General features: G+C 36.9%; 1 protein-coding gene across 1 annotated transcript; it reads right to left on the bottom strand.

Annotated features, from left to right (window-relative positions):
• Nucleotides 1–6,064: 6,064 nt before the first annotated feature.
• On the bottom strand, nt 6,065–11,909 carry LOC121321637 (clarin-3-like). Its single transcript, XM_041260636.1, has 3 exons — nt 11,678–11,909; nt 8,403–8,585; nt 6,065–6,901 (listed from the first exon to the last, which is right to left on the bottom strand). The coding sequence occupies exons 1-3, from the start codon at nt 11,907–11,909 to the stop codon at nt 6,624–6,626; spliced, it is 693 nt and encodes a 230-aa protein (XP_041116570.1). The 3' UTR covers nt 6,065–6,623.
• Nucleotides 11,910–12,641: the final 732 nt, after the last annotated feature.

Raw genomic sequence — 12,641 nt, 5'->3', positions numbered from 1 at the left:
AAATACTTAGGAACATCAAACAAACATATTGAGGAAACTGGAGGTAAAGAAAGGAACATGTTGGAGTTTTAAGACAGCAGTTTCCTAGGCTTGTCATGTCATCGTGCTGAAATCAGACAGAGCCTGTGTGAAGAGGATCATGGCCAGAGGCATGGCTGTTTCTCAAGCAGTGCCACCCACAAAGGAAACCTCAGTTGTAGCTCTTGGGCAGATGCGTCAGGGCACTTGCCAAACCCGTTGACAGAAGAATCTTTGGAAACCGGTTGACCCCCACCCCCCACCCCACAACATCCTCTGAGAGCAGCAGGCCTAATTGCTCTTTCCTGACAGTGTAGGAGGAAGCAGCGAGACACCCACAGGAGATGAGGTGATGGAAGCTGTTTTTTCAGGGTGGTGTTTTGGGGAGGGGGGTTGATGTCAACAACTGTTGGTGTATTAGCCTCAGAAGGAAAAAATAAAAACAGTTATGATGCTATCTTGTTTCATGCTGGGCTTTTGGTCTCCTTGACCTTAATTTCAGTAAAAACTTAACCTTTTATTATAATTGTTGTGTGTTGAAGGGGCAACTCAAACACTTGTAACTGTATAACCTACAACTTTTTTTTCTTCTGTGATAAGCATAATAAAGTGAATAGCCACTTAGGTGAAAGTGATTTTAGTTGAAAAACATTTTTCTGTGTTGAGTTTTAACTGAACCATTATTATTGTTGTGGAAGAGCATTCTATGGACTGCCTTGTAGTGAAGCAGATTGTATTTCCCCAAAAATACAATAGTAAAAGTATTGTTGGTGCAGAGGTATCTGTGAAATATAGTAATCTAGTAAACTTTTACTATAGTATTGTTTTCTAGATAGTGTTTTAAAAACACACACACACATATATGTGTGTGTGTGTGTGTGTGTGTGTGTGTGTATATATATATATATATATATATATATATATATATATATATATATATATATATATACCCTTTGTAGGGTAAACATACATGTAACCACAATTTGTTTTGCTTAGAGCCCATTCCCTCTTCTCTGTACTTATATATGTAAAAGTATCAATTATTTAGACAGTGCCCGTGTGTGAATTCAACAAAAAAGGATACAGTTCAAGTGATGTCATCCTGTCACCACACGTCTTTCTGACAGTAGCTCAGAATGGATTATGCATTTAATTTCATTTGAATGCTTACTTCCTTTTGTACTCTACCTGATATGGCAGGCCTTGTGGCCCTGGTGTCTCGTCACTTTGTTGAGGTGCGGAGTTAAGAAGCCATCCACAGCAATGATGTCAGAGAGGGTCACTTAAGTATGCAGGGTTTAATTTTCAAAGGCACTGTAATCCAATCAAGGGGGCGCTCTTCAGGGCAATTCCCTAGGCAGGAATATGTGTAGAGGAAGCTATGTAAACAGACCTCTTCCATGGTGATGAAACAGAGGATTAAAAAACACTCACATCTCCCTAATCCGCCTTTTACACACTGTAAATCAGCACAGCTGAGGAAGCTGGAGGGTCCAGATCTCTATCACGTTTAAAGCGATGCTTAAAGGTGTAATCCAACCTGATTTTAAAAATAGGTTTTACATACCTCTATTTAAGAATATTGATATTTGTGAGTTTGCATTAAAAATACCAGTTCAATACAGTATGTATTTTCTGTATTATGTTATAATTATGTCTGTATATATCTGTATAACTAAAACACCATTGAAAACTTTTAATTTTCCTGTTTTACTTATCAAGATATAACAGCTAAGAGATATAATTAATTACCTTGTACTGCTGCAATAGCAGGGCCATGCTTATTTGGCACACATCAACAACTGGGGAGTCAGTTTGAGTCCCTACAGCTTAGTCCCAGACACCTATATATTTTATAATTCAAACATGGCTATAACGTATTCCAGGTTTGGTGGCATTTATTCAGAATTCAATACATGCGGTATGATTTGAGCTTTCTGAAGACAAGCAGAAGTAATGGAAGTGGTAAATGAATACGTACAGTGAGTGTGACGTCATCCTTCAAGAGCAAGTCTATTTGACATGGATTAAACATCAGTGTACCCCTGTGAGGAAGTGATTTGGATAAGCAGGCATACTTCACTGGGGTTCAGATTGTGGCTTGCCTATTGTGACTGGAGGAGACGTAAGCTTATCGTTTTAATGTACTGTCCTTAGGGATTGACAGAACTCGGATAAGAGATGAAAACAGAGACTCGCACAGTACAATGTCATGACCACGTGATTGGTCATTGCAACCCTATTAGTCATCCACAGATGGAAGTATCTCCACACTCAATTCTGGAGATTTCTTAAAAAAAAATAAAAAAATAAAAGCAAGTGTGCGTGATGTTTAAAAATACATGAATCTGCTGCAAAGAACAGGGACAGTATTTTGGCACAGCTTGGGTAGGGGTACAGAAAACAGACTTTCATGATGACATTTCAGATATTCCCTTACAGACGAAGTAGCAGACACAACACTACTTTATTATTTATTTATTTAACCAAATATTGCAGTGTTACTGATATGGTAGCACACAGTACTTGTATGCTAACATGGTATTGCTCATTTTCCTCTGACTTCTTCAATGTAACTCTGTGCCACAGTAATAGGAAGGTTCCCTTTTACAGAGCTAAGAAGACCACATCTAGGATTTACCCTACAGGCCTAACAAATACATGCAATGCAATTCATGTTTCACAGGCCTCCTCTTATGCTGCATTATATCTTTGTGATATCTCCAGGGTCCAGCCACATAGAATGCATCAGAGGATCTTGTTCATGCCTTTGTATCTTCCTGTACTGAGTAGGGAAATTCTTTGCTTATAGGTAAAGAGCATACCTTGCAGATTGCGAGGTATGATTGTAATGTTACAGGCTTGTCAGAAGAGGGCACCATTGCAATAGTGTCTGTTAAACTGTAATTCACAAGCCAGCACTAAGGCTAATTCTGGCCTTTTGTGTTAAAGTAGACAGCTTCAAAAGGAGTGGCATTGTTCTTGACTTTCACTTGCTGTATGATAGAAACACCAGAAACAAGCCACAGAAGACTGCTGGAGTGTGTTTATCTAAGATATATGGGAATGTAATTACAGATATGCTTCAATGTATGATAAAAAAAACAAAGTTTAAAGAAATGTTATATATATATATATATATATATATATATATATATATATATATATATAGTGTGTACACCAATTATAATGGTCGAAGTTAAATTATAGTGTTGTACAATAGTAAATATTTTAAGAGCAGAGGTGACCATGAGGTATGTGAATCAACTCTTCACTTAGAATCTAGAAAATTAAGTCAAATTCTGAACCAATAGCTATAGTGTGTTATGATAAGTAAGTCAGACGTTTTTAAAGACCTGAAATGTTCTGGCCAGCCGGCTGAAGGAGCCGCTCTACCAGTTGAGCTGTGTGCAGTATGTCATGTTCAGAAATAAACTGTCACCAATCCCAGCTGGACTTTACTCAGAGCTGTTGTTATATTGCATGGTTACTCAATCTAAATTAAGAAAACAGCTTGTTAAAAAAAAGACTCTGCTCTATAAATGCTAAACGCTGCAGTATACTGTTCAGTATAACCCCTAAACAGAAAAAGCTTCTCAACAATGAGGTTATCCATTAATGTTCAGCTAGCTGCCAATGCATACCATGATCCTTAAGGATTTTTTTTTTGTTTGTTTTGTTTTATTTTGTTTTTATTTAACCCAGTTAATTGAATGTGTAGAAAGTAGCTGCATATCACTTGTTCCGTCTAATAGAATCTTATTTTCTTATTCCACAGGGCAGATATTAATTGTTTTTGAATGCTCTCAAATAAATACTCAATTGTTGGACAATTGATGTATGTAGTGTTTAGTAACCAGTAAGTGGCATAGTAACCTCTACCCCCCACACACACATAAACACAATCACGTTTGTACACAACCCACCCCTCCAAAGCTGTATATACTAATAAATGGATCCATCTGGCTTCAGTGTGTGGTATTTTTCCTGATAATTAAAGTGACCACTACAGCGTACAAGCCACAGGCAGACAGTGATCCACACTAATGACCTGCCGGATAGCACTGAGTGTTCAGTTCGGGGTATTTCAGCAGATCAATAATTCATGAGATACCACGGTTGGGTTTGAAAAAAAAAAAACGTATAGTACAGACCCAGCAGTGTTTGGACAACACTGAACATACTGTGTCATTTGTTCAGCTTGCCAAATTAAATTCTCTACTTGAGAAAATGAATGACACCACCTCTTCAAACACTACTACAGACTACATAGTGCAGAAATAAAAGTATCTGTATTGAATCAAAATCATCATCAATTTTATTTAACAAGCTGTATTTTAGATATATTTATTTGCAACTAATACACTGACAGATAGCAAATGCTATTACTATGCTTATTCTGCAAATTTACTATGCTTTACCATGGTTTTTTACCATGCATATTTTTGTTTGTGCTTCACAATGCTTTTATAAAGGAAACTCACAAAACATTAGAAACAACTAAATGAATAATCTATGTGAAATTGTATATACTATTAAGATATATATATATATATATTTATATATATATATATTATATATACTATTAATATATATTCTATATATAGTATCTATATATATATATATCATTATTAACATTAGTGATATGTTTGTTTTGTTCGATTAAATTTTATATATTACACTTTGAACATTCCAAAACAGAACACAATAAATATAGTTAATTGAATATATTTAATTTAAACTGCATCTCGACGAACAACATGGTGCTTATACTGTGGTAAGCAGGCCACAGGTGATCCACTGTAGAAGTCATTTGAACACATTCACCTGAAAGAGGCACATGTTTAAGTTTTGGCTGTTGGGTGATAATTTTCCCAGAGGCTGTCTTACACTTCTAATCATAATTATAACAGTATACACATGTAAATATATGACTTATGCATGAAGAAGCAGTTCAGTTATTTTTCTATTATTGAGTAGTTTTGTTCTTTTAAAAGCTGTATTCATCTCTAAAAATGTGGCTTTGCCTTTGCAGTTGCTTCAAGATTGGCTCTAGGGACGTTTAACATTCTTTTCATGCACTGGCAAGCGCCAGGGTTCAATCACATCAGCACAGTGTTACACTGAAACACTTCATCCTGCACGAAAAACAAGTCACACAAGCATTATTAACTGCTGTCATAGTCTCAAAGGATGTCAGTATTGTGCAGGAAAGCAGTTTAATACCCTGTTCACACTTGTATCGGAACAATACTGGCAAAATGTGTTTCGGTTTAGAATATATACAGATACGATACAACTTTCTGCCCTAACTCACTTTTCATCACCAGACCGGTACAGTTATGACATACCCGTCCACGTTTAAACTGGTTTCTACCGATACACTTGCATCAAGCCCTGACCACGCTACATAACCGATATCGAGAACGATACTCAAAAAAAGCTTTAATTAATCCAGCTCAAAGCGTCCACACCAAAGTACTGTTTCATGTTTAGTCAGGCTTAATGCGTACAAACACTATTAAAATAGCCCAGTCACAATTCTTAGGAAAAACTTTGGACTGTCGGTCTTAATATTACAGTATCCCATCATGCACTGGATTTTATGTTTAGGCGCCCGTGCCGACGGATGACACAGCACGTCTTCGCATGAACTTTATGGCTTTGTTTCTTAAAAACACAAGGTACATTTTATCATAATATGTGCGTTTTAGTTTTAAACTCTGTCGCTCCAGATATCAGTGTGCTTTGATTTCGTCGTCTGATCACGTCGCTCCCTGACCCAAATTAACTTGTATAAGGTACCGCAGTATTGACAGTTGTTCTCAACTCCTATAGGCACCTTTGAGTACTGCATTTGTAATTTCAATGCACCAAAACATAAATCAGAAAGCATCCTGATTTGTAAATAATTTATTTCATTCGAAGTATCCGAAGTAGTTCGATATTACATCTGATTTAGAACTGGACTCAAGACTACATGTTTACAAGTATATAATCCAAAACCAATTAAGGGCCAAACACATCGTACCCCTTCATCATCATTTGCGAGTGCCCGGGCAAATGCAGTACACGGTGTAACACTGTTTAAGGCGTACCACAAAATAACTCCACACCGGTACGAAACTTGCTCTTGACTTGGTTTTGTGACGCTGCGGTTATACCAGTTCGACTCTGGTAACAACTCGTGTGAACAGACTTTGCGATTCTGTTCCGCAACTACCGGTATGAAAATGCAAGTGTGAACAGGGCTTTACAAAGGTCAAAGCCACAGTTAACTTTGCCCCAGGTTTTGAATGTTTTGGAGTAGCGTAGCTGAAACTAACATCATTAGCCACTACTGAACGTCTTGCAAACAGTAAACAAAATAACACAATAAAATTCCAGAAGCATTGGACAATCATACGGGAAAATGATGGTACAAGCAAGGGCAGTTTAAATAGCTACAGACAGACACAAATGTGACACGATGAATGCAACATAATTATATAATAATTAATTAATTATTATAATAACTACTAAGAAAACTAAATTATTTTTCTGTTGGGAAACGTTGCCAGGAGATACCCTAACCCTTTGCAAAAGTCTTAACTGCAGAAGTAGCACTAATACATCATGACGTCTTTTGGGGCGTCTTCCACGGGTCTCTGCTGCGCCTTCTTTTGAGTGTAGCTGGCGTGCTGGTAAACGTTGATGATGATAATGACAAACAGATTGCAGAAAAAAGCAGGAATCATGAGGTAGTATGAGTATCCGATTGAGTTTTTGGCGTTACTCAGAGTCACAAGTGGGCTATCAATTTTGTTTTGAGCCATTTTTACTGATAAATGATATACCTCTGTGTTCACCACGAATAGAACCATTGAGAAAAAAGGGAAAATTGCTGAAAGAAACAAAAAAATATATATTATTGCAAGATTATGAACAATGCAGTTATAGTAGTAGTTCATATGTGAACAATTGTTGGAATAAGGATGTTTTATATTGCAACGAGTTGGCACCTAAGACTATTCAGTTTTGTAGAAAAGGCAAGGACTGGACGTATAGCTTAAACCATACAGTTTAAAGTGAAGGTTTTAACATACATTTTAGCAGTCCACTCTCTAGTCGAGAGATAAGTACATGTCTTATGCTGATATCAGTTTTATTAAGCTATCAGCCACAATGAGGAAATCCATGGCAAATGTTCATATTCTGATGGGCTTTATCTTAAATAAACAATGACTTTATTGAAACATATATGAGTTCAGTTGATCTGATTAAGATCAGTCAATTGAATGGGACATTATCAAGCGAAAATCATCCCATAGGAATGGGTCAATAGGTACCTACTAGCCTACTAACCCCTAAATCTACCCTGTATCCCTAAACCTAATGTCTACAACTAACCTACTCTCTACCCCTAACCCTAATCTTAACCCCTAATCCTAATCTCAACCCCTATACCTAACTGTGTTACTATTAAAGTAATTTTTTACTATTATTGAACATCGCTTTTTAGCACTCTCTAGCGGCTACTACATCCGACGTCCATTAAAGCGCTTGATCCGGACCGACTCTACCTGTTGGGAGGCTAGTAGGTACCTACTGGCCCATTCCTATGGGCTGATTTTTGCTTGATAATGTCTAATTTAATCGACTGATCTTATTCAGATCGGGTGGTGAGTTACTCGGAGTGTTCTCGACAACATCTGCATTGGCACCCCTGACACAGCTATAACATATCTGTAGAAGTGAGCGGTGTGTAGGCTGAATTAGTAATAGCAAGCAAATAACAGACTGCAGCCAGCAGTGATGACTGTCTAAAACAAAGCACAGCGCCAGATCAATTATTAAAGACCTTGGTGTTATTTTTCTCTACGGGGCCTTAGATCAAACTGACCTGCACACAATCTCAGTTGGCAGTCTCTTTGGATTAGAAGTTGTCACTTTTAAATACATATATATGTACTATATTTATGTCTTTAGAAACACCTGCTGGGTTGTGCTGTGTTGAATATCTCTCAAGTTGAGAGAGTTACCAAGATTATGTAGCAGATTATAATTCTTGATTTTAGTACCAACCACATTTCTTTCTAGTTTGGTTGGTCATGAAGGATGTGTTGAGATACTCACACTACCCTGGCCTGTTTTTGGGTGGGACTAACCATGCATCATTGTTACATAATTAGCTCATTAACCAATAAGAGTGGACAGCAGTGTAAAAGACATTTAGCCTCATCCAATGAAATAATTCTTAGACCAGACAGCTGCAGTGGTGCACAGTAATATGGTACACATGAATAATTCAGGTTCCAATACAATATATATAAGTTTGGGTGGAAGCAATTCTAAGAGATCATTAAACTATAGCGCAAGATATAAACATTGTTGGATATGCTTACCGCTTACTGAACTGCAGACATAAACACCGAGAGGTCCCAGGTATGTTTCGTAAGGGTTGCTGAAGCTGTTATATAGAGTGATTCCAAAGCTGCATATTGAACCCAAAAGCCCGAGACACAGGCAGGTTATAACCGTGATGTGTAGAGATTTAGAAGGACCAAAGTGTTCCAGAGATTCCAAGACTTGAAAGAAAAAGATGTTCAGATGTGAGAATTACAGTTAATCAACAGCATTCAAGGGTTTTCTGGAAAAAAATTCACGTCATATAAATATGTTATTACCAATAGATATGTTAAGCTGTGTTTTAATACATGGTACAGAAACCAGGACACCAGAGAAAAGATTTATATTTAGACAGAATAAAAGGGTTCTATGAAATTATCACATACTTCAGCTCATATGCTTATGATTGCCATTTGATCTGCTTACATTAGGGCGTTCCTAATTTAAGTGGCAGCATAACAATTCAAATAGTATATATGTATTATAAATATGTATATATTTATGTATGTATTTTTTTCTCAGAATCTGCATACTTGAAAAAGTGACTGAAAACCCCAAACCTTTTCTGTTTAAAGCTCAATTTAGCACTCCTTGCTCATTATAAACTTTCCCCTGGGAAGCAAACACTTTTTATACAGGGTTATTTAACAGAGATGTGTGTTTGTGTTCCTACAAACTTTACATTTGTGTACAGAGTTGTGTCTGGGCTCTGGGAGTAAGAACAAAAGAACATAAGAAAGTTTACAAACGAGAAGAGGCCATTCGGCCCATCTTGCTTGTTTGGTTGTTAGTAGTTTATTGATCCCAGAATCTCATCAAGCAGCTTCTTGAAGGATCCCAGGGTGTCAGCAGTAACAACATTACTGTGGAGTTGGTTCCAGACTCCCACAATACCCTGTGTAAAAAAGTACTTCCTATTTTCTGTTCTGAATGCCCCTTTATCTAATCTCCATTTGTGACCCCTGGTCCTTGTTTCTTTTTTCAGGTCGAAAAAGTTCCTTGGGTCGACACTGTCAATACCTTTTAGAATTTTGAATACTTGAATTAGGTCGCCGCATAGTCTTCTTTATTCAAGACTGAAAAGCTTCAATTATTTTAGCCTGTCTGTATATGACATGCCTTTTAAAGCAGGGATAATTCTGGTTGCTATTCTTAGCACTCTTTCTAGAGCAGCAATATCCTTTTTGTAGCAAGGTGACCAAAACTGAACACAATATTCTAGTTGAGGTCTTTCTAATGCATTGCAAAGTTTTAACATTACTTTCCCTGATATTAATTTAATTTTCTTTTCTCTATTAAATAATAGTCGTTTGACATGTGTCTGCCCAGTTCTGAATGCTCTCTAGATCAATTTGAATAACCTTTGCTGCGCAACGTTGTGTTTGCCACTCCTATTTTTGTCGTCTGCAAATTTAACAAGTTTGCTTACTATACGAGAATCTAAGTCATTAATGTAGATTAGGAAGAGTAGAGCTCTGATCCCTGTGGTACTCCACTGGCTACCTCGCTCCATTTTGAGGTTTCCCCTCTAATCTGTACTTTCTGTTTTCTACCTGCTAACCACTCCCTAATCCATGTGCGTCAGTTTGAGAATTAAACATTTATGTGGGACTTTGTCAGAAGCTTTCTGGAAATTTCAATAAACCATGTCGTATGCTTTGCAATTATCCATTGTCGATGTTGCATCCTCAAAAAAATCAAGCAGGTTAGTTAAGACAGTCTCCCCTTCCTAAAACTATGCTGACTGTCTCCCAGGAAACTGTTACCATATAGATAATTTTCCATTTTGGATCTTATTATAGTTTTCATAAGTTTACATATAATAGAAGTCAGGCTTGTTGTTCTCTAGTTACCTGGTTCGGTTTTGTCTCCCTTTTTGTGGATAGGTATTACGTTTGCAATTCTCCAGTCTGTCGGTACAACCACTGTCTCAAGAGACTGTTCCATGATTTTGGTTAGCGGTTTGTAAATAACTTCTTTCATTTCTTTGAGTACTTCTTTCATTTCTTCAAGTCGCTTTAACACTTCTGCCTCCTTTATGCTAAAGTTATTTAAAAGTTTTTGCCAAAACTTGTGAAAAGTAGTAATTTAATATATTTGCTATTTTTTCTCTTCATCTATGATTTTGCCATTTGTGTCTCTGAGACATTTTACTTCCTCCTTGAATGTTCTGTTGTAATGCTGGAAAAACGTTCTGGAGTTGGTTTTAATCCCCTTGGCAATCTTAATTTCTATCTATCTCTCTCTTTCTAACTTCCTTTTTGACTTGCGTTTGCAGTTCCAAGTACTCTTTCTGTGTGCTTTGTTCTAGGACCCTTTTAAACGCTCTGTAAAGCGCCCTTTTTTCTCTGAATATTTTTTTAATTGATCTATTAAACCATTTTGGCCATTTTGTTTTAGATTTTAATTTGTCTGCTTTTGGGATGTAATTGTTTTGTGCCTCTTGTCTAAATTTTTTAAAAGAATAGCCATGCTTTTTCTGTGGATGCTCTCTATTTTGCTCCGGTTTAGTCTCTGCTTCATTCCCTCATAGTTGGCCTTTTTAAAATTGTAAACCTTAGCTTTAGTCGTTACTTTTGTGGTTTTAAAAAAGCAGTTTAAGTTGATTTTGATTACTGCAATTATCCATTGAGTAAAGATTACACACCACCACAGTCTAAAAGATTTGTGACACAGAAGTTATTGCCAGTGGCAAATAGATTTGAGAAATCAGACATACAAAATGACTTGCATATGCTTATGAACATTTTGGACTACTTAACACCCAGAACTGTTTGTTAAACCATATATTACTGTTACAGCCATTAAATACAACTTCCACAATAATAAAACAGAACTTACACAGTGCTATAATCAGATTCATACATACATACATAAAATAACCGATCCACCATTATTACCACTCTTACATGATGATGCTATAAAACTAGTAGAAAGGAACTCTTTTTTTGTAACACTAACAGCTTTGGCCTCATGCTTTCATGTCTTGTTCACATGACATAGGAATGTGTCTATTTTGGTTATATAGCTATCTATATGAAGTGTTAAAATTGAAGATGATATACTGTAGCTAGGGAGGAGATCAACCCCACTGTTTAACATTTCACAGTATGCATACTAAACACTCAATAGGGCTGAATCAAGAAATACTAAAATAAGTTCATTAAATGACATTGTCATTGAATTTTCTTTTCTTTTAGTATTTCTTAACATCCAGTATTAGCAAATGACACTGCAAAAGAAAAGAAAAAGGCAAATGAAAATATATTACCTTTAAAGGACTGAATAAGCCCCCCAACATTAGGGCAGAAGATGTGTTCCCCCTTGCCTTCGAAAAGCCCATACTCAAGTGTGACGTTCCCAGTGTGATTGGCTGACCCCTTGCATGTAATCACAGCGCTGACCCACTCTTTGGTTGCCAGCACAGCACATATCATTATAAGGGAACCACCGTTGGCCAGGGATCCTCCTAAGAACATCACTGTTTTTCTTACGGTTGGCATTTTGCTGTTTAGGATGTAATATCCAGTTTAAGAAAAAAAAAAAAAAAAGTCAAGGCTCTGCTTCTTTTGCCAGTTTCTTTCTTCCTGCCGTGTCTTCCTGATAACTGGAGTCCCTCAGACCCGTTCAGACCGTTCAGCTGCTTTAGACCCGGCCCATTCTCTCTCCAGGAAGTTGTAAAAAGTGAACGTTGGACTAAGAGTATCAGCAGTAAAGTGTCTAAACGTGGACTTTGGTCAGGTGTTAAATGGTGCGTGAGTTGTTGCTTCTTAGTTAACATCACTGGAAAGATGTAATGTTTAATGTGTACACCACATCTGAACACAAGTCAGGTGCATCAGGGTTACAGTAAAGGGAGTTTGGCATTAGGTAAGCCTACAAAGTGCATAGCATCATTTGTGGATCCCCTTTAGCCTATACAATATTACGCTCTCTCTATTTCACTAGCACAAAACCATCTAGACCGATCTGCTACTATACATTCTACAACTACATGCCTAAAATATATATTCACTTCACCTAAACAATTGGGACAGGAGTGAAAATGGCATTAAAAAGCAAGCGAACTGTATGGTTAAGCAAGACACTTTTTTTTTTTTAGAACCAATACCTACTTTCATGCTTTGTTTCCATAGATTATCAAATCGATTTCATAAGAAATATTAATAACACCTACCAGTAGATATGTATAACATTGATCTTGTATAGGCCCCACACAATGTTTTGGATGTTTT

This window comes from Polyodon spathula, chromosome 10, assembly GCF_017654505.1.
Source record: "Polyodon spathula isolate WHYD16114869_AA chromosome 10, ASM1765450v1, whole genome shotgun sequence".
Lineage (NCBI taxonomy): Eukaryota > Metazoa > Chordata > Actinopteri > Acipenseriformes > Polyodontidae > Polyodon > Polyodon spathula.
This window is presented reverse-complemented; position numbering and strand designations above follow the sequence as displayed.

Excerpts from the sequence above, each read along its gene's own strand:
- LOC121321637 (XM_041260636.1), bottom strand. The coding sequence starts at position 11,909 with ATGCCAACCGTAAGAAAAACAGTGATGTTCTTAGGAGGATCCCTGGCC. Across the intron at positions 8,586-11,677 it reads GCTTATTCAGTCCTTTAAAG|TCTTGGAATCTCTGGAACAC; the intron begins GTAATATATTTT and ends TTTTCTTTCAAG. Across the intron at positions 6,902-8,402 it reads TGTCTGCAGTTCAGTAAGCG|CAATTTTCCCTTTTTTCTCA; the intron begins GTAAGCATATCC and ends TGTTTCTTTCAG.